The following is a 23399-nucleotide window of genomic DNA, read 5'->3' on the forward strand; positions in this document are numbered from 1 at the left end:
GAAAAATAAACTCAGTTACACTACTTTTGTTTATTTAACTTATTTTCATGCTTCCTCTGTTATTTAACTTTTGACGTTAATTTATTTTTTTTTTTTTATTCCTTAGCCAGCAACTACTCGACATATTTCTTTTTGGCGCAGTAGTTTTTCAAATCGCTCCATCCATTTATACAGCTCAACCTTTCGACTTAACATCCAATGAAGCATGTACTACATTCTGCAAGGGACAAGATCCTTCTTGTCCTACATACTCTAAACTTTTACTCTACTTTATCTGATCCTTCCTTCGGAGTTTTATACTGCATTTTAATCTTTAGACCCTTGTTGGCCTAGGAAAAGGAATTTTATCCGTATTTGACCCAAAAGTAAAATATTTTCTTCTTTTTTTAATCGATCATAAATTTTTCAAATTGGAATTTTGAAAATCTGTGAAGTATATTGATATTAATTCAAAAAATAAAAAAAAAAAACCAAAAAAATAATTTAAAATGATTTCCAATAAGTTTCCATTTTTTTTTCTTGTAAAAGAAATTGTTGTAAATTTAAATTTTAATTTTATGCTTATTAAAAATCATTTAAAATTATTTCAAATTTTTCAGTTTTTTTTTTTTTTACTAAACTGGACTTTTTATTTTTGCCACAAAGGCAAAGCTAATATATAACGGTACAGATAATATTTGCGTGTTGAAATAAGTGAATTTCTACTTCTAGCCCACAATAATATTCTCTTCCTGATGTAAATATTAACTGTAATAACCTAAAACAAATATTGATAAAATTTTACCTCATCTGAGGAGATTAAACAGGCAATAATAAACACAAACATTTGTATTAATAATCAAAATACTCAGTACTGTTCACTAGATTTGATTGGATATAGGTTAACCTCATTTCTAATTCCAAATCAATAATTTTGTGTTAAGTAATTTGTGTTGTATTAGCATCCTATTTGGTTACGATGGACATGCATAATTGTATGATTATTGATTCATATAATACAGCGGTAACATAAATAACAAATTCCGGTATGCTGTAACACGACAGTAAATTCTACAATGTACTACTACTATCTATATGTATGGAATCTTAAAATTTAATCGATAATTGGGATAGCCCACGATGACCAATAATCAGACGGTTTCCATTCCCTTCCGTCATTTCCCGACTGTATTACCAACCCGTAAAGATTTCGCTTACTATTAATCATTATCGAATAATTAAAATTCTACCTACTGGATCATTCTATTAAATATTATAAACTATAAATTAATTTGACAATTACTCATTGCTCATCATTTATTATTTATCTGAAATACTTAAACATTAAATATTTAACAATGATTTAATTTTCATCAAACGATACAAAATTGCTATTTTTTAATCTCACTAAAAGCTTATTATAATTTTGTATCCATTATTTAACATCATAAATTAATCATTTGAAACACTAATATCTCCTAATATTTGATGAATCAAATATTATGACAAAATATTTCAATAAATGTTAATGATTGAATTTTTTCATCATCCGTCCGCGAAATTTATTGATCATTAAATTAATGGAGCAGTAAAATGTACAAGCGCAGAGGAGTATGTTTTTTTTTTTTTTTTTTTAGGGGTGTAAAGTATACATGCGTGTCTGTATGTGTATATGCGGGTATATCGATTGCAAACAAAGAGATTTTCTGAACATCAAAATACATGGGAGTTTGTTTGAATATTTGCATGATGGCAGAGTAGAGAGAAAGACATTGTTGGTAAAAGGCTACTATTGTAATGCAAGCTTATCTGTTATAAAATCAAATGATTGATTCTTGGTTATGTGGTTCTCTGATGGTTAATGTGAGGTTCGCCAATAGGGTTGGTTCGCTTACGTCAATGCCGGTCTGTACGATATGAGACACAAAGGAGACCTCATACCTCTCTCTTCACTATGGCTGCATTCAAATACCCTCCGTTACAACTAAAACTCCCTTGGTAGTCTGGTGTTGTGTGCCCTTCGCGACCCCGACTCAGCATACATGTCGATATTTGAATTATCGCTCAATAGCTTTCAATTCTCTCGCGTCCATTCAATATAAAGATTCTGTTCAATAACAAATAAAATATATAATAAAAATAAATGTGCAATGACGGTGATGCGAAAAGAAAAACAAGTAAATAAATCAACAAAGCAATAAAAATAACAAAACTTAAAATTCGAAGGTAATTATAAGAGAAAAACTTGTAGAAAATTACGTTTACAGAGTTGAATTACATAAAAGAAAGCAAACAAAGCTTGTGAGGAAAATAAAAGATAAAAACAACAGATCCATTGTCTTAACGAGCATTGTTTGCGTTTCTTTTTATACCGAGAAAAGTTTAGAAAACATCTGATGGAAGTTCACCAGATAAGAGTAGTTGTTTCAACTAAAGGTAAGTTGATTACATATAATTAAATGTCGAAACACAGATAAACTCTACTTAATGCGACAATTGCTTTTTTTCGTATAAAATTCTCTCTTGGGTTAAGAAATTTAATCTCTTGTACAGCGATAGCGATAAGGTTGAAGATGTTTAGCTGAAGTTCAAGAATTTGCACGTTGAATGCATTTCAGAACTCAAGATCAATCTCAATGCTACAAGCTCTTGCAAAGTTATAAGTTAAACTTCACTTTAATAACTTCAACGTCTACTGTGTTCGAAGCTGTGGGTAAAATGAAAATTAAAGATAGAATATTATTGAACATAAAGATTTCATCGAAAATTTCTTTAAGCTTCTAAAAATTGTAAAGTTTCCTAATGTATTAATTCATAAAATTTTTCTGATTCTCCGGAACAATGAGAAATCCATTTCCCTTTCGGCCTTTTGTATAATCTCTTTACAAACAACTCATAAGACAATATTAATTTTATAATTTTGCTTTGATTAGAAATTCCAATTGATATTCTCCACCAAATCACTTATTCTTCGTCTAAGAGTCGATTAATTTGAGTCTTTACTAATTATTTCACAAGATGCCCCAAAGCTACTCCTTTATCTGATCATCAAACTTTCTAAAGTACTTGAAAGTACTAGTATTCGCCGAAATAACCTTTGCTGAAAATTTAATCATAACTAAAGATCGAAAAAAAGCTACAAAAGAATTTTTTGCAAAGTCATTACAGATTCGTTTGAAATAAATAATAAAAAGGGATAAGATCGATAAAAATGAATTATTTCTTCTAGTTAGTAATTCCTGAATTGACAATAGCTAGTACTCAAGTGCAGTAAACTCAAGTAGCTGAAAGGATACTCCAGTGCTATTCTAAAAATGTAGTGGTAGTATGAAATAGTAGACTGTCGAAGTAAGTTCTGAGTTCTTATATAGATCTGTAAAGACCCATTGTAAATTTATCGAGGTCCGAATCCACGCCCGCGACACTTTCTCTGCGGTTTTCCACGGCAGTTACAAATGATTTGGTGGAAACTCGGGTCTGGATACTTCTGAGCCACCGTCGTGCCATTGAGTCGTAGATCTTTCATCTAAATCTTAAACTATCTGGTAAATCTTCTTTATAGATAATATATATCTATGTCCCGAGATTTTGTAGATTCGTTTTCAATTTATTTGAGCTTTGGATAAATATACGAGCGTTAGTTTATATGTTTGTTTTCAACTCTACAAGATTTATACTCTATAATTCTATCGCTGTAGTCAACAATCAATGAAACCAGTGAGTGCACTACTCTAGAGACAGGTTTAAAACTTTGGCACAGTTCCTTGAACCTGACAAGGACCGAAAACTGCCGAAATTTATCCGATTAAAGTTTAGATCGAACTAACAATAGGAATCGATTTAACGTGACCAAAACTATCAGAAAAGCAATCGAGCTTGGACATTACATTAAAAATTATTTTCGAAAAGGAGATTGAAATCGAATTGATAAATTTTTATCTACGTACACTTTTATTTCAATTTTTTCAATTAAAAATTTAATAAACATCTATTGAGTTATCTAAGTAATTCAAATAAAAAGTAGCGACAGTATCTATTAATCAGAGTTTTTTTTTTTTCGTCTTTTTAAACCAGGAAATAGAGTTGGCCTTTATCAAACCAGTTGAATGGACGATATGAAAGCAAAAGTCTTATACGTGTCTTGAATTCTTTTATCATTGTCTTGAAAATTCTTTTCTTTTTCTCTTTCTTTTGTCTATACTTATCTACTTTTTACATCTTTTAATTCAATTTCCCGTGGTCACATAGTAATATTTAGGATTTATTAGTCGCCCGAATACAAAATTACTTATTTAATCCCGTAGAAAAATTATCATATATATTTGACATGGCTAACCATGTGTTGCTAGATAAAAAAATTTTTATCAATAATTTTTTCTCAAAGTGTGTGTCTTTCAGCAAACATGTCGTAGGAATAAAAAATTAGTTGAGTATTTAATTAAACTATAAACTAATGTTAAATTATTTTCTTTTTTAATTTAAAACTTCTGACTTAAGTCTCTTTTATCGAGACAATTTAACGATGATTAGCCCTCTGTTAGGAATTCTTAACACTATCTATGGTTAAAAAATTTATATGAGCAGACTTTTGAGAATTTTTAATTTTTTTAAGTTGTTTTTCAAATCTTCTATAGTAGGAATTATTCTTTTAATTTTTTTGTAGAATTTTAAAGAATTTTAAAGCGAAAAAAATGTGCAAAATTTTTGTCTGAAGATTCCAAAATTTATTGCTATATAATTGAAATGATTTCAATATCGGGTCGGATGAACATCAAATTTTAGTGTCATTTGGTATCGAATCGATGAGGATGCTGATCATTAGGGAGCTTTTAGGTAAACCGAAGGTTCGGGAAAATCGAATGAGAATGAGGATGAGCATTCAAAGCCAGAAGTGGTCAGTTTCATCGAATAATCCAGTGGAGCGCAGGAGAGATTGATTCAATCGATGATGCTGTAGGAGGAATATTGAGCAGAGGGCGTCAATCCTCTCGATTCTGGATGCAGGAGATATATTGAGTGTGCGAGAGTACATCATCGTCATAGTAATGCGTCGACAACTCCTTCTTCACTCCCTAAACGCCCTACAACTCTCTACCAACACCTCGACAATCCACTTGTCTTCGGCAAATACTCTTCTCTTCTTCTCCTTAGACATATACAAGGCGAGCATGACCCTTCTGAAGGATTACTGCATTTCACTTCAACGCCTCCTCGGCTTTACATCTAATGTAGCTGTATACATATGTGCAATTATTAAGATATGTATATGATGCGTATGTATATTAGGGTGGGTCAAAAAAATCGAATAATTTATTTTTGATTTTATACTCTGAAAAATAGGTTCGTAGACACCTAAAAAGAATTCTCTCCAAGTATAAGCTCTTAATTATAACGGGAAGGTCCTCCGCTTTGCGGGTTTCTATTTTTTTCGAATAATCAGATAAAAAAATTTATATCTCGCTTCCAACTGCTTGGAAAAATATTACATGGCATAGATTTTGTGAGAAATTGAATGCTTTACAAAAAAGGTCTCTTATGACTTTTTCAAAAACTCAACCGATTAAAAGATATTCATAGTTGAAGTTTGGCTATTTTAAGGAAAATATTCGTTTTTATTATGAATTTTATAAGTCGATGAAAAAAATTATTTCGGATTGCGGAACTCATGATTTTGTAGGAAATTTACTGCTCTACAAAAATGGTCTCTTATGATTTTTGATTAAGTGAAGCCGTTACGAGATATTCATCGTCAAACATTAACGAATATCAATATTTCCAGTTTTTGATCAATAATTCGATAAATTTTAATTTAAACTATGAGTTTCAGGAAAATTTACATAAATTTGAGTTTCGATTGATAAAGAAATGTTATAATAAGTTAGATAAAGAATTATTGGAATTATCATTGATTTTCCTTGGAGAAATGCCTCAAGAAAAGATTTCTTTCAAACGTCCTGGTGCTGTTCATCATGCTAGATGGATGGCTAAGGCCATTTATAGTTTGAAAATGTATCTATTCAGAGATGAATTCAAACTCTCTCAGAAAGAATTGCATGGTCTTCGTCATTTCTGTATTTTTATAGTCACATTGTATTTAAAAGCTTGGTTTTCATCAACTTCTGCAACAACTGCTGCTTATCATGACTTGCAGTTTATGAAAAATTTATTGGAGTACAAACATATCAATCCTTTGATTTCTTCAGCTACGTGTGAAAAAATGATTTCGCACTTATGGTATTTGAGCGATGAACTTGCCATTTTATCACTGTTTGACGATGGCGTTCCATTAGAAGTAAAAAAAGTATTGTTGAAGCTGTTAATACTCGTGAAGGTACAGATTCTAAAGCTAAAAGATTTGTAATTGCTAAAAAGATTTGAATTCATTGGCGCAGAGAACTCTGAGTGACTTTGTGTCTAAAAAGTCATTAAATCTTTTCAAAATCTTCGATCTACCGTATGACTTTCTTGATGTCGATGTTGAATTATGGCCTACTAATGAGAGTTATCTCGAAAATAAAGAATACTTTCAACAACTAAAAGTTGTCAATGATTCAGCAGAGCGAGCTGTTGCATTAGTCAGTGAATATAATCAATGCTTGACAAAAATGAAGAACAATTCCAGTACTTATTGCAAGTTGTCAAAGAACATCAAAAACATTCCCAAATTGTAATAAAAGAAATTATTTATAGTAATAGCGTACTGTTATGTTAAAAATATAGACAATTATATTGCAATTGATAATTCAATAAAAAATTTATCTATAAAAAAGTTAAATACTGGTTGTTTCTCACTTGATTCAATACTTTTCATATTAAATTTGACAAAGAAATATGTCATTCACTTCAAATTAAACTAATCATTGGCTATATGTCGAAAAAATGCTCTAATTTCTTGTTTTAATGCAATCAAACAAGCTCAAGACTGAAAACAATATTAAAAAAATTGTTTATAACATTTCTTTATCAATCGAAACTCAAATTTATGTAAATTTTCCTGAAACTCATAGTTTAAATTAAAATTTATCGAATTATTGATCAAAAACTGGAAATATTGATATTCGTTAATGTTTGACGATGAATATCTCGTAACGGCTTCACTTAATCAAAAATCATAAGAGACCATTTTTGTAGAGCAGTAAATTTCCTACAAAATCATGAGTTCCGCAATCCGAAATAATTTTTTTCATCGACTTATAAAATTCATAATAAAAACGAATATTTTCCTTAAAATAGCCAAACTTCAACTATGAATATCTTTTAATCGGTTGAGTTTTTGAAAAAGTCATAAGAGACCTTTTTTGTAAAGCATTCAATTTCTCACAAAATCTATGCCATGGAATATTTTTCCAAGCAGTTGGAAGCGAGATATAAATTTTTTTATCTGATTATTCGAAAAAAATAGAAACCCGCAAAGCGGAGGACCTTCCCGTTATAATTAAGAGCTTATACTTGGAGAGAATTCTTTTTAGGTGTCTACGAACCTATTTTTCAGAGTATAAAGTCAAAAATAAATTATTCGATTTTTTTGACCCACCCTAATGTATATACCTGGTAAAGGGCATCATATGATGATGATCCTATGTACCATGCTCTATGTATCATATACTAGTTCGCTGAATCTCAAAAGATGTACATATATATCGCATAAGCTTCGTATATGTACATCATAAATATATATATATATATAACGCCAAGTGGCATGCAAAGTAATGACATCACTTCATCCTCAGGTAAAGGTTCATCAGCGTGAGGCTATACTTTGTGGTAACTGACCATTACGACTGCCACTCCGACATTTGCTCATTTACCACACCAGTTTCCGCGTCTCTAGACTTTGCTATGAAGTGATATATCAGAGCATGATAGCCACTTTATGATACCTATATTTTCAAAACAAAAAGTATTTTCTCAAAGGAAAAAAATTTTTTTAATGATACTAAGTTGCAATAAAAAAAAAAAAAAACACCATTCGGCCACTCCCAAAACGGAAGCTAGATCATACAGAATGAAATTCTTGATAAAATAACATACATAAGTCAATTGTACTACCCATTGCTTGAAAATGATTCAATTGCACTCTTAACTTTGATAAAATAACTAAAAATGGTCAAAAAGTCAATGTTATAAACGTCAAATTATTAATTTGAAAAAAACATTAACATTGTAAAAGTTAATCTTTACTTGGACTAACAAGTGCAGGCCACTTTACGGTAATAACTGAATAACGAACTGAGTTATATTAAAAGCCAAAATTATATTTGAAATTAAAGAGAATAAATAATCCCAAATTTATACGGTATTGTAATTATTTTATCAGCATAATGTGCCATTTTACTCTGTGTGCAGGAATTTCATGAGTGAAGGATGTAAAATATAAGAAGGGTTAATATGTAAAGCTGAGCTAATAGGTTTAATGAAGATTAAAAAAAATAATGCTTAATTTTCACTTTATTAATATTATATTCTTAACGTAATATAGTAAAGTTTTTATTTCAGGGATTTATGAAGATTTATAAAAATACAGCATTTAGTATCCATTACCTTGATTAGAAAAAAAAAAAGATTTACAATGAGTCAAACGATTCCAAAAGATTTATTTTGAACGATATTCAGATAGAGAGATTTAGGTTATTTAGAGTTATTCGTGAGATTAATTCAAGACAAAACCTTTGAGTCATTGTTTCAAAATTTTTTAGAAAAATAATTGCTTCAATAAGGATTTTAAATAATTTCCAAAATCCTCTGCCTAATTTAATTTTCTTAGCAGGATTTAAAAAAAAATAATGCACAAATATTTTTATGAAACATGAGTATTTATTCTTTCGAATTAACACTGTAATCTTCAAATGCTCTTTTTACCATCTAAATAAACTGCTCTTGAATCATTTACCAGAAGTAATTAGCGAAATATTACATTTCTTGCAAAACACTCCACGAATGAAATTTCCTATCCACTCACTGGGGATTGTTTCAGTAAGTCCTCAAAGCATTTTCCTCATTAAATTAAATGAAATATTTAAATTCATCTAAATGATAAACTGGCCATTACCCGTCAGACGGAGATAATATCTCAAAGGGACTTAAAAAGCCTTTAATAAAATATTATTCTTTGCAATATACTTGCACGCACTGAACTTGTGTATCACAACAAAGATAAAAGTATATAAATCCATAACTTGAAGGCGATGATGGCCTTTTCCTGACCCACTTACTAACAAAACCCCAGAAAATTTATCAACTTTCATCAAAAACTGTTCAAGCTTTTCTTCTCCCCCATTTAGTTATATTAATAACATAGTTTGCTCCCCTACTTTATATACAAACAAAATAAAAATCTAAATTTTTTCCAACATATTTTCATGGCTGTCTTCAGATTTTTTTTGACCAATTTTTTGCTCCATAGCTTACTCCAGAGTACATTCAACTTTTTTACTTTTTATATTGTATTTCCTGTTTTCATCCCGGTTCTATCTTTGCTATTTATATTCCTTGAGAATAAGACGCTACAAGAGCACGAAGACCACCACGTAGTTGTTATTGCGTCTTCTCAAGCACCATGCACACTGAAAAGGAAGTCGTACTCTTTTACATGGCATTGTACTGCACATATTATATTTATACTTGTATGTATGTATGTATGTCTATATATTTTATCCTAAATTTTATCTTTTATCTCTTCTCCTATATTTTATTTACTTTATTTAATTCAAACATTTCTTCCAACTGTACATCTCATCTCATTTAGAGAATAAATTCTTCTAAAAATAAAATAAAGCACACGCCTTACTCGATTAAAACGAAAAATTAAGTTTAACAAAAAAAGTAATTCACATAATTATGTAAACGTATTTAGTTTTAAATGGAACACGACATCATTTTTAAAATTCATTTTATTTTATTTTATTAAATTATTATTCAGCTAAAAAATGCCGCCGGAACTTAAATTATTTTTCATTATTTCATTTATTTCTTCTCTTTATTCTTTATTCCATTCATTAATTCACTCTTCCCCTCAACTCGGCATCAGTGGTGTGGTATAGGCTTTAGACTTGTCGTCGTCACAGTAAATCAATGAATCCATGGTACACTAAAGTTTAAATGAGAATTTTCTAGAAATAAAAAAAGTTTCGTTAAATTTAATTTTTTTTTTTTTTATTCTCTCTTCTCAATAAAATTATAAAATGGATAAGCTTTTGTTTTCTTTCTTTCTAGTAAATTTAATTAGTCTGCTAACTGTTCTTTCACATAAGCGTTACATAGGTATTCATTTAAAATTTTCCAACAAACTAAAAAATTCCAGTACTAATTAATTATTTATATTAGCTTCAATTTATTCCTTAAAAATTTTTTACAAAGTCTTCGAGTATAATTAATAATTACTAACAACGCCATTGGTAATTAACTAATTATCTTATCAGGATTCAACGCTCTACTTGCGCCCAAAATGAGTTATGAGCTCTGTATTTTTTGTTAATAAATTTACAAATTTATTTTTGACTTTAATATATTGTTAAAAATAAAATTATCTTAAATATCGAATAATCGTTGCAAGGATAATTAATTTTTTCACACTAAAAGGTCATCGGAATAAATGAAGTTCATGAATCTAAAGATATCGAGTGATTTTCTTATTCGTTTTCTTGGTAACTTCAACATCGTTAGTAAATCTAGTACTAGAATAACGACCGTTGAGATTAATGGTTCTTCAATTTCAATTCCTTCTTGAGAGGTTTAACCATTTCATAATTTTATTTATGTATTTATTGATTATTATTTTATTTTATCAAAAAAAAAGTGTATTAATTTGTTTGAAAAAAAATTTTATTCCTCTAACTTCTTTCAACATTAATGAAAGGATTTTTTAATATTTAAGGCACTATCCTTATTGCATTCATGATTTTAAAGCTATTGCAGTTTTATGTTTTTTTTTTTTTTTTTTAATCAAATGAGAATTTTTAAAAAAACGCTTTGCTACGGAATAGATAATTGAAAAATCTTTCACATAGCAGAGCGTTTTTTTTTTAATTCTTCTTTGTATAGGAGAGAAATTTACAGCTGCAATCGTAGAGACCGGCTGTTAACAAAAATTATTTAAAAAATATTTCTCATGATATTCAAAAAAATTTTTTTTACGATAGTAAGCAATAAAGTGACTCAGACATATTTATATGTGTATACCCATGTATACTTCTAATACATAGACATATCTACAAGCTAAAGTGCAGGCATCTATCTACCAATTCCCCCAAGAAGTACTTCTCAAATATGAAAAAATCTTCTTTGGTTGTAACAAATATTTCTTTTAATATAATAAGGCTTTGTTAGTAATAAAAATATTTATTTAATACAAAGAAGTAACTTATTTAATTACAATAAATATTTTTTACTCTAAAAATTTTAAGAGGACAAAAAACTTTCTATTTTAATTTAATTAAAATCAAAAAATAAGATAAAAAAATTATCCGAACATTGATCATTTTTCTCTTAAAATTTTCCCTTTTACCTTAACACCCTCCAATTATATTACATGAACTTGTACATATGAATATTTAAAATTGTACCATAATCTGATAGTCATCATTTAGTTATCAGGGCGTACTTGTATTACACTCTAGCACATCGTAACCGTAAATGTTATACGGATATAATATATTCAATAGACGCTTGGATCCACTGCATGTGAAAAAAATATACCTTAACATCAGCATCTACATTTATTTCCATAATAATTTAATTATCCATTAGCTCTTGTATTGAGAATGGGAGTCGGTAGTGTTTTTCAGTGAGTTGAAGTAGGTAGTCTTGTGCAAGAAAATAAAATGAATGAAAAAGAAATAGACGCGAATTTTATGAGCTGGTAAATGCACATACATGCACAGTATGTGTAGGATAAACCGGGCTGTTCTTATAGCGGTGGTATCTCGTAACACATGAGTACAAGTACAAGTACTACGCTCTACCTGACGGAGACGTTCGTGCAAACAACCCGATGGGTAAAGCCAAGAGATGCCAGTGAAAATTACTGTGCTCACTTAACAAGATTTTTTCGTATATTATTCCATATTTTTTTTCTCTTTTCAACTTTATTATACTTTTCTCAGCTCTACATCTGGAGAATTCTCTTCAACAGCATAACTCGCTTTTTGAGAGAAACCGCACGTACACAAGCCACTTTTAATTCATTTTGGCTGTTCATACTGAATAACTAGTGTTATTAAATTTTTATTTTCCTTCTATTGAATTACATTCTTTAAATTTTCAATTGACATATCCGAACGCTGACAGTCTTTAAATATTTTATCTAATCCAATCATCGCCTGCATATTTCCCATTTCAATTCCTTCGATTGTTCTGCAGAATTTTTTTTTTTCTTTTTTTTTTGGTTACCGCAAAATGTCGCCGTGAATCCAGGACGTGTCTTTTCTCCAAGTGAATACCAATTAACGGTGAGAAAACATGTTTAACGTAGTAGAAAACCACCAGAATAAATTGAAAAGCTACTACAATTCTTTCATTAATTAATTCACTAAACATATTTGATTGAAGGTTTTTATCTCTATGTTTTTCTTTTTGAAGAAAACTAAACTACTGAAAACTAAAAAAAAAATTTAATTTTTAGAATTTATACTCTGATAAACAATTTAATAAATATTTATGTTTAGTTCATAAAAACTTTTTACCGAAATAATAATTATTAAATGTTAAAAAACATTTACTTATGTTTAATTATGTATAAATAAATAAATTGTTTCAAAACAAATAAATTTAATAATAATTAATAAATACTTTTATCAGTGCAGTAGAAATTTTGATAATTAAACATTTCAAGCCGAGAACTGAAACAACTACAGTTTTTAAATAGCATTTTCTCAAACTTTGTCAGAAAAACATTTTAAAACTTTAAAAATCAATGCTTAAAATTATAAATTATGTGAATTTTATTTGAAACGAATTTTTACTATTTAAAATGAAATTTTTCTTTAGACTGAAATTTATTCTATAAATTATAACAATTCAATTTTTTTTCATAAAATAAAATCAATCAATTTTCAAATTAAATATTACCACCAAATACCCAATAAATAAATTTTTAGTAAATTAAGTCTATCAATAAAATAAAGTAATAGTTATTCCGATAACTATCTCCTTCCAGGCCAATTAAATAATAAATAACTTTGTACAAATTTGTAAAATATTGGGGAAGATAACAGTGTAATTCGTCTGTCCGTGATTCAATGGGGAAGCTTCCGGGCACAATAAATAAATGTAACGAACACGCAATAAAACAAAGACTAGGTTACTGAAGGATTCCTTATGACCATGACATTATGAGTTATCATGATTGAGGTTTTATACTCACACACGACATGTTTTTTTATCGTTTAATATTGTTCGCAAAGTATTGCAGCATTCCAATCAACCTTTTTTTTAAAGAACTGATTGTATGGAACAAAATTGCTTGCTTTCGCAGTGCATTAAAAAATATCTTCAATAAAAAAAAAAAAAAAAAAAAACATCAATCATTAGACTAATCAATTTGAGTGATGAGACACTATTTCGTCGATGAATGAAATGCGTGTAAAGCTGAGTCGGTGCTATTAGCCCCCACAATCGCTGAGTAATGATCTCTCGGCAATAATTCTCAAGCAAAGGTTACAACCTTTATTCTTACTCCATTCTGTTCTTGAATTAAAAAGAAGTAGAGTATAAATAGCAGAACAAGGGTTACCAGAATAACACGAGTCATTCTTGGATTGTTCTTTTGTTTACGTTTTATCATAGTTGGGGTTGAGTGAGCCGAGGTTGAGGTGTGTCAGTGGTATTTTATTTATTCTTGTCTTCTTTATCACCCGTACTATACTATACCACACTATAATTCAGAATTCTATAGTATAGTTTAGGCTCGAAGCGTTACTGCGAATGTTTCGAACGCGCCATCTCATCTCTGTCATTTGATTGTATTCAGGTCATTCCACATCTGCTGGTATCTTGCTTGATTCGGAATAGCTTTTTCATATGCTTCATATTCAAGCTTGCGCAACTTACTCACTCCTATAATGGTGTAGGACACATATACCTTGTGTTGGAAAACCCGCGCACGTGCAAACGCCGACGCATTTTGCACTTGAAGCGACTGCCATTCATGAAACGCGCCATATACATATACATGCTTTACATACCTTATAAATATATATTATATTTATAAATATACACCAAAAAACATATATATATTTTCATGATGAAAAAAAAAAAAGTTTTATAGCAAATTTACTTTGTCTTCTTCTTCTGTCCTCGCTCGACACTTGACAATTGTTTACCTTTTTACGTTTTCTAGCTGCTAGTTTATAACTTTTATTTCAAACTCAATTTGCTTAGAACAAACTTTCTTACACTAAATTAATTTATAACTGTTTACATTTCTTCGGGATAAATTAGATAAATTTTTATCAACAAGATAAAAGACATCTTTTCCGTTGCCATTATGTTTTAGCGGAATTTTCCAGCAAGATTTAAATCCATTTTATTCTATAAAGAATATCTGAAATTTTATCACTCTCGCTGGTACTCAATACACTCAATAATTCTTCAAATAGGAAGTTTATAGTATTAATATACTGTTAAGCATACAGTTATTTTTTTCATTTTTTTCCTATGTATAATATTTTAACAATCCAACTCTGATAAATCAGATTATCGACTCAATGTATACTACAATTTATAGCACAATTTGAATGCGTTATAAAAATATCGTCAGTTTCTATTTTCAGTTTGTAGTTATGGTATTTATCGGATCTTGATTTTTTTTTGTTGAGATTTTTATTAAACAAAGGCAAAATTGATCATTTTATTTAATTTGAGAATTATTTCCTCATTAGATTACACTGTTACCATCACCAATATTCTCATCGAGATGAGACAAAATTTCCAAATAAATGATTTAGCTAGCTAATAATTTTAATAACTAAAAACTTTAAATTATAGATAATTATCACTGCCAATATTCGAAACTTCAATGACAATTGAAAATTAAACTAGTGTGTGATTACTCGAACCATTGATAGTGATTGCTGATGGGGGATGATAATAGCAATCATGGTTAATAGCATCATGGTGGTTGATTCAAATTTATTGCACTGTACAATATCCACGAAAGGTTTTCCAATAACAATTACTATCATAAATATCAGGGTGCGTGCAATCAAACTGCACCTGTACTAATTGTTCAATTAATTAATTGAGCCTGCTGTTCCCGTATAGGTCAACAAAATATTTGATATTGGATTAAGTGATTAATAACTCTAGACATCGTAAAACCAAGAGTGGATTCCTGACTGAAGAATAGAATGTTTAGAATGTTTAAAATGTTAAATAGAAGTAGAGAGTGTAGAATATAGGATGAACCATTGGAATGAGGAATAGTTTAAAGAAAAGTGGCATTTTAACTCTAGTTCTGGTTTAGAATTGAAGGATGACAATTTACCGAGTGTTAGGTACGTTAGTATAAATTTCAATATCTTTAGGAATGGACTTATCGATTTATATTTAAAACTTTTATTTGCATCTGCTCGTCTTGCCTCCTTGGGTGATTCCGTGACACTCTGGACAAGTTACGAACTCGGTCAGAGTATGAGCAACGGAACCACGGGGGATAAAGTAATATAAGTTCCAACTTTCCAAGTAATTATCGACTATGAATAAATTCTCGATCCAAGAGAGTCGAGTATAAAATACAAAACTTAATCCTCTGATAGTAAAGTATAAATTTTGATTACACTCTCTAACTAATTCTTTATCACTCTATATACATAAATCGCTATATTCTTGTTTTTATATGTGCTTTATGATAAACTGTATATATGACGAGAAGAAGTTTACTATTTTTTGGAATTCACTTTATTGAAATATTCATGGAGCTCCTAAGTGATTTTATTTTTATTTTATAAACGTTAAAAGCATTGGAATATAATATCATTCCCGAAGCATGGGCTCTTCGTTCAAAATGATAAATTATAGATATAAAAAATGGTAGACCAGAGTGCACTCTCTCCTTCCGACAAAGCCACGAATTTAGTGCTTTTGAATGTTAGAAAATGCAGAGCATGACGTCTATTATTCTCCTGGTATACCGTCCTGTTGCATTTCACATTCAGCACCGCAGTTACAATCTCGAGTTGGTTTCACGGCACGTATCTGAACCGCAATTTGGTTTGACGGTATATTAAAGTGACTGCTATATGGCACCAGTTCAAATTATTGAAAATTAATGTTATACTGCACTGTGACGCCACAACTAGCCAAGAGACCAATAGAAGCATTTTTAATTATTCACTGGTTTGGGAAATTCAAAAATATTTGATGAACCATTCGAATGATCAATATCCTCTGTACAAAATGTTATGATACCTTTATTTATGGCCTTACATGGCAATTGGCCATATCACACTACATATGTGGATATATCTGATTGACACACGCTGAAATATGACGATATGCACATATCTGACCTAAAATGCCTATACATAGGTTTTTGGCTAATATAGTGCTAAAATTTTTCAACAGAGGGCGCATGGTCGCTAAATCATCTCCCTATACGAGACTCAAGTCAGGCGTTAATTTATAAAATAGAAATTATTTTTTTTACTCTTCTAGAAAAAATTATCTGATATTCATTAAAATGACATTTTAACTGACTATTGCCAGTGAATAATCATAAATTTTGGCTATTGAAAATTGAAATTTTTTTACAATTTTTGACTCAATTAAGCCGTCAGCACTTCCGTTATGATCATTTTGCTCACGCAACAACATCCGACTTATAGAGCGGCGCTGTGTAGTGCAAGTGAAACACTAAAATTCATGTGAGTTCTGACGGGTTAAAATTAAGTTTGTAATAAATTATTCAATAAGAAAATTGTGACGTTAAAAAATTAAAAGGTCATCAAATGTCACATCGAATTTATAATCAAGTTATTCATCATAATTCATAATTATAATTATAAAATTTAATTAACTATTCTGACGAAGCTGAAACTGATTTAAAAATTAATGAAGCGCGGATATATTGATACTTACACTTTATTAAAAAATGATTGCCAACAGAAACCAAAAAATTTTTTTTTTTTTTTTTTTTTTTATTAAATCCTATAAATATTACAAAAAAAAATAATTAATTTAACATATTTCTTATTGTTACAGAATGCAACTGTGGAGCTAACGAAAGAAGATTATTGAAAGATCTCCTGGATAAGTATAACACCCTTGAGCGGCCAGTTGCGAATGAAAGTGAAGCGCTAGAAGTAAAATTCGGCATAACACTTCAGCAAATAATTGATGTGGTAAGTTTAAGTTTAATAATACCTCGAAACGTTAAATAATTCAAGTTATTCGGTAATTAGTGTTTCGCAGCCATTTTAATTCAGCAGTTGTGTCACTTCGAAAGTTATTTGAGTATTATGTATATGTAATATCGGATTTCAAGTATATTTTCATTAAGATATTCTATTTCATCCTACTTTCCAAAAGTTTAGAGTTTTGGTTGTAGTTCAAGACTGTGTCGTTTCGGCGTCACTGTGAACTATCGGATTGGTCAGAAACTTTGAGTACCGATAACTTTGAGATACTTTGATCAATACACGCTTGTATGTATATTATATTTAGTTTATATAGCTTTAAGTTATAGTTTATACAAACCAAACTTTTAAATTTAGTTTTTAAACGTGTTGGCAAAAATGATAATATACGAGACTGAATTTATAGTGGGTTGTGAAAGACAGTACGGAGATTGCCACTGATTAACATAAATTGAGAATGGATTATGCTAAATCGTGGATTATGATAAATTTTTTGAAACTCACTAGTATTATTGTCTTTACTTTTTTTTTTACACTTTTCAATCCGGAGAAACTACGAGATAATATATCACCGACGTGTATCTAAGTGTTTTTAAACGGATCTGTTGATGTTTCATTTTATTAAATTTTTTATTTATATGAACTGTTTTCACTGAAATTTAGAACAGTCATCTTGAAAGTTTTTTTTTTAATTTTATTACACACATAAATCCAAAACAAAATAATAAATAATAGTTTAAGAAACTAAAAAACATGTTTTTTATAGAATACCAAACAAAAAAATATAAAATAAATATAAATTAATAATAGTGTATGTAAGAAAAAAATATATTTGATTTGCATTTATTGAAATTTATTTTCTATTTTTTAGTTTGGCTTATTTATAAAAGCGTGTTTTTTTAGTTTTTTTTTAAACTATTATTTGGTTTGTTAAATTAAAATTTTCTCTGGTATTCGAAAATTTGTTAATATTAGATAAATCGGCTAAAGAACATTGTTGGAAATTAAAATTAACATTCCTGCCTTATCGGTTATAGATGGAAATTATATAAATTATCAAAAATTTTATTTTGCAAATTTAAAAATGGAATTATCTTATCAAATTAGTGTATTGTCATCGGTCCTCGATATATCTACAAAGTTTGAACGAAATCTGGCCATTTAAAGTGGGTCAAAATCGCGCCCAAAAGAGTCGGTTAGAAACATACAAGTGAAGCTAATAAAAAGCCTGTAAATAAATGTTTCGTATGAAGCACGATACTGACTTGTTCAATAGCATTGAGTTTGTAATGATTGATAGTGTAATCAGATTTGGAAAAACTTTTCGCGACCAAAAGTGATAATTTCAAAAAATTGCCGACGATCGAGACGAAAGTACTTGTCAGAAAAAGTTACGGGAACAAGAATCAGATTATTGAGTATAAAGGCAAGAGGAAGATGCTCAGTTAAAGTAGTACGACCGTCTCCCACGACCCACTTTTGCACCTTTTAACTTTTCATTGAAATTAGTGCAAAAAGAAAAAACTTAAGCTATTAGTTTCTACGGCGCTTAGATCAAAAGTTTTCTCAGTTGGCGTGAGGGGAGCTATATAGGAAGCGAAGGTTTCAAATGCCATTCAACCAGATGGGAAACCATGTCGTCGTTTTCTTTTCTTTTCCTCTTGAGTCTCATTTTGCTTTTAAAAACTCTGCTCAACTTTGAGGATGACCCAAACGACTTTTAAAATTTTTAATTGTTCCGTTAAACTTTTTTACGTATTGACATGGTTTATTTCACAAACTAGACTCAAGCTTCATTAATTACTTGAAATTTTTATTGATTCCGAATAATTTATTTTTAATCTCAAATTTTTAGTTGAAATTTTAAAATTAATTATCTCGATTTCTATTGCAAGGCTTTTAGTTTTTTGCATTTTATTTTCAACAGGTAGAATAAAATTTATTGCACTCCGAGATATCTACCAGTCAGTGGTATTAGATAGGATGAGCTTGATCCTAAGTAGTTAAATTTATTCGACTGGATAGTGAAGGTACGAGGGCAGTAATCAGTACGGATTGTATGGTTTTTGAAAATATCTGTGTGGTTGCCATTTCTACAGTTCAGTTTATCTTCAACAACCCGCAGTTTGAAGGACTCAATATTGTTATTCAAGTTTTAAATTACGATTAATGAAAGTTGAATTAACTTGATACTGCAAGTGTCGAATTTTAAGTACAAAGTCTTGTTCGATTAACGAAGTAGTAGATTTACTTATTCATTATTACATTACGGGAAGAGAGACAATGACCATTGAAGATAGTTTTTCATTAGTTAGAACAATCAAATGCTTTATATTACACTGAAAAAATTTTTTAGTGTATTAAAAAATTTGTGATTATAATTTTGGATATTTTTTTTTTTTAATAGAATGACTAGAGTTACAGACGTCATCAGGAAAAAAATGTTTTCTCAAAAATCAATTAAATTATAAGTGATAAGTAAAAAATTGACGAAAAAAAAAATGAACTTAATTCAGAAATTTTTCTCTTACGTCAAATAAATTTATTTTTCAGTGTACAAACTTATTTTTACAGATACTTTTTCCCCAAAAACACTAAAAATAATGAAGTGTGACAAGAATGTAAAAAATTTCATGTAGAATATCAAAAGAAGCATATTGTATGGTTGATTAAAATATCAATAGTTGTAGGTGCAAAAAAAGATATTGAAAAATAAAAAAATATTTGTAAAAGGATATAAAAGCAAGGAAAAAGCAGCAGCAAAAGCACCACAGGTCACAAGCACAGAAAAAAACAAAAATGTGATGCAACTGTTTCTCTTTGAAATGGAAATTTTACATTTTTATATCACCACCAGCGTGTACCCATCAGTACCACGCTCGCCCCATCTATACGTCTTTTTTACGCCAAGATGATGACGGTTCTTTATATCTCACAACTCGCTATTTTTCTTATAGCAATTTTTCTCCGTCCGCTTTTACCCTCGTTCACTCTTTTGTTTATTTTATCTTTATTTATATTTTATTGTTGAATATTATTTGAACGGTGGAAGCGCCGGTACGGGCGCGCTTTGAAATTTCATCAGGTCAAGACGCATTTTTTTTTATCATTTACTTTTTTCTCCTCCTCCAGCCAACGTATCATATTACTAAACGGAAGAATAAAGAAAGAAACAACATCCTTTGATACAAACAAACACTATCTGTTTGAGTTGAATAATTACTAACATTTTGCGCTATTTCGCTTTGACCTTTTTCCTTTCAACGCATCAGCGTGAATCACTTAAACAATTACTTTCGGATGCTTTCCTGCTCACGTTATTGCTTTCACTGGTTATTTTACCAGATCAACGCCTCTTGAAGTTCAGCTTGGAATATACTTTTATCCTATCTAAGTAAAAATAATACAAGATCTTTCAATTTTATAATACTTAATTCTACATAATTAGCCTCTTAAATAATATAAATTTTATCTTTTTTCTTTCAGGATGAAAAGAACCAAATTCTCACAACGAACGCCTGGCTGAAATTGGTAAGTGATTGTTCAACCATCTGCTGCATGCATATTTTGAATAAAATAAAGTAATTTTTATAAATTACCATCCACATTTTGTGTATCGTGCGAGTATTAAGCTCCTGCGAGCATTAGCAAAAAGTAACGGTTCTATAAACTGTTCACGCTTTTCAAGCTTCGTGACGATCATCCACCGAGAAAAATCATCCAACTGTCAAGGATTTCGTCACGGAAATTTCACACCCACTAGAGTTATTTATTTTTCTCTCCATTTTATTTATTTATTATTTTTTTTTTTTTTTTTGACAAAAAAAATCATTAAAAACTGCAAACGTTACCGTTAATAGAGTTGCCCTCTATTAACGCTATATTGACATAATTGCAGCTCAAGTGTAGAACGTTGGCGTCACATGTCAAGAATAATAAATGGAGAATAGAGAGGTTAACTAAAAAAATAAAAGATAAAGGAGCAAAAGTGAACCCTTGAGGTTTTCCTCTGATATATCTCGATTTTATCCATTTTTATCACACCCCGAACGGAATAAAAAGAGCAGATAAGAGTAAAATAGGAATTGGAATGTCTTGTGACAAGATCGTTTTCGCGTTCTAAAAGACAGGTGAGTTGAACTGAAGACAAAGGAAGAGGCGCTGGTAGAGACGTAGATGTCCTGCGATTGGCTAGTGCCCAGAACTGACGTTTTGAGGTTACAATTGATGCATATAAATTGAAAGCAAGGGAAAAGGAGAAAGAGAGAAAGAGAGGCGAAGATGAGCGAGGAAGAGGCAAACTCAGATCCCAAACAATACTGAGGTCGAGAGGGGATTGCGCCTAACTCTTGTCGGTTTACCTCTGGGACGAAGACGCCATTGGATTGTTCTCTGAAGGTTCATCTTAAGCCAATTACTGTCTAAGCTCATGCTTGTGTTTGGTTTGGATGTGTTTGTATCCGTGGTTGTGTAGCCTGTGCTCCTGTTTGGATGCATCTCGGATCTTGGATCACAACCAGGAGCTTATTCGTACGCTTGAATTCAAACTTATCGTCTATTTAGCTCTCGATTCTCTAAATGTTTGACCCCTTATCGATTTCCGTATTCGATGTTTATTTGTATAAGGAGCAACAAGCGTTCGGTATTTATCTATTTATCTATTTATAATTGAAATCGCCTTTGCTTGCGAATATACATTCACGAATAGTAGTTTAATTAATTTCTTTTGATGGGTAATTTTGTTTTGTAGAATTTTATTCGTTCGATGGATTTCGTTTTTTATTAACAGCCGATTTAGTTTTCAATCTTTATTATTGAAAACGAAATTTTTGAATTGTAGGAGAAGTAGAATAAATTTTTTACAAAGTAAATTTGTAAAAAATTTTTTTAATGTGGCCGGATATGTCCTTGCATAATTTTTGTCATCTGATTTGAAAATTGGCCAGATATAGAGCTATCAGGTTATGGCAGGACATATCTAACTTGATATGTCCCGATTTGACTTGATAAATCGATATTAAATTTTTTTCATAAGGGTAGTTATAAAAATCACCGACAGATGCTGCAAAATCGTTAAATTGTCTCCATGCTAATGAGTTAAATCTGAAGTCTTAATAGAAGAAAAGAGAATTTGTCAAAAATTTTTAAATGTTGAGAAAAATTGGACCATAAATTAAAAATCTAATAAACTTTTTAAAAATGGTTTGCAAATACATAATAAAAATAATATTCCTCATGGCCTCTATAAAAAATATACGATGTAACTTTTCATTTGAATTTGTTTTGTTTTTTAATTTTTTTCTTTACTGTCATCACGTTCGTTCGTTGACTCGTTCGCGTTCTTGTACGTGAATTGCGATATTAGACTTCGTTTATACTAAAACGTACGAAGTCGAACAACTGAACGTGTATGTCGTAGCAATCGGGGGTTTTAGATGAAGAAAATATAGCGTTGGAGTCATGTTTTAGTGTCGAGCATATGCATTTTAAATAGTACTTCATTTTCTTTTACATTCCGTTGTTATTTTTTCTTACATAGTATCGACACATGCTCCATAAAAATGTTACTTTGTTACCCGTCGGATTTTTTTACGTTCACTACGTCATAAAACACCAAGACAATATGGCTATATTAAGGAAAAAATTAAAAAAAAAATCGGATGAATAAAATTTTAACACCGGTAAAATATATTGATAAATAAATACAAAAAGCTATAATATTTTATCAAATCGAGCATAACAACAGCAGATGAAAATGAAAAGCGTCGAAAATGCGAAATGTGAGATTTTTTTTATGTATATAATAAAACCCTGCATGAGAGTAGTGATGCGCTGATTAAATACAATAAATTTAAATTTCAATCTATTGAATTCAATACAACAAACCCATATTTGCTCTTTAACATTTATCGGCTTTTATTTTTTCATCTGATACGGAAAGTTTTCATTTGATGATTGAAATTTAGCTGACACTCTAGACTGAAAAGCGAAATTGAATCTATAAAGATTAACTTACAAATTTCAGTGGTAAAAATTGCAACGGACTGTAAGATAATAGCTTTCATCGAG

At 29.9% G+C, this 23399-nt stretch overlaps 1 protein-coding gene across 1 annotated transcript in view; it reads left to right on the plus strand.

The window, feature by feature from the left end:
* The window catches only part of Nachralpha6 (nicotinic acetylcholine receptor alpha6), a 171950-nt gene that overhangs the window by 45011 nt on the left and 103540 nt on the right, over positions 1-23399 (plus strand). The window contains exons 4-5 of the mRNA XM_074243384.1: positions 17176-17315; positions 20817-20861. Of these exons, the coding sequence (XP_074099485.1) occupies positions 17176-17315; positions 20817-20861 (185 nt within the window). The remainder of the gene's footprint in view (positions 1-17175; positions 17316-20816; positions 20862-23399) is intronic.

The sequence above is a fragment of the Cotesia typhae genome, unplaced genomic scaffold (assembly GCF_013202065.1).
Source record: "Cotesia typhae breed Kobodo isofemale line unplaced genomic scaffold, CoteBio_Ctyphae contig_4, whole genome shotgun sequence".
NCBI lineage: Eukaryota > Metazoa > Arthropoda > Insecta > Hymenoptera > Braconidae > Cotesia > Cotesia typhae.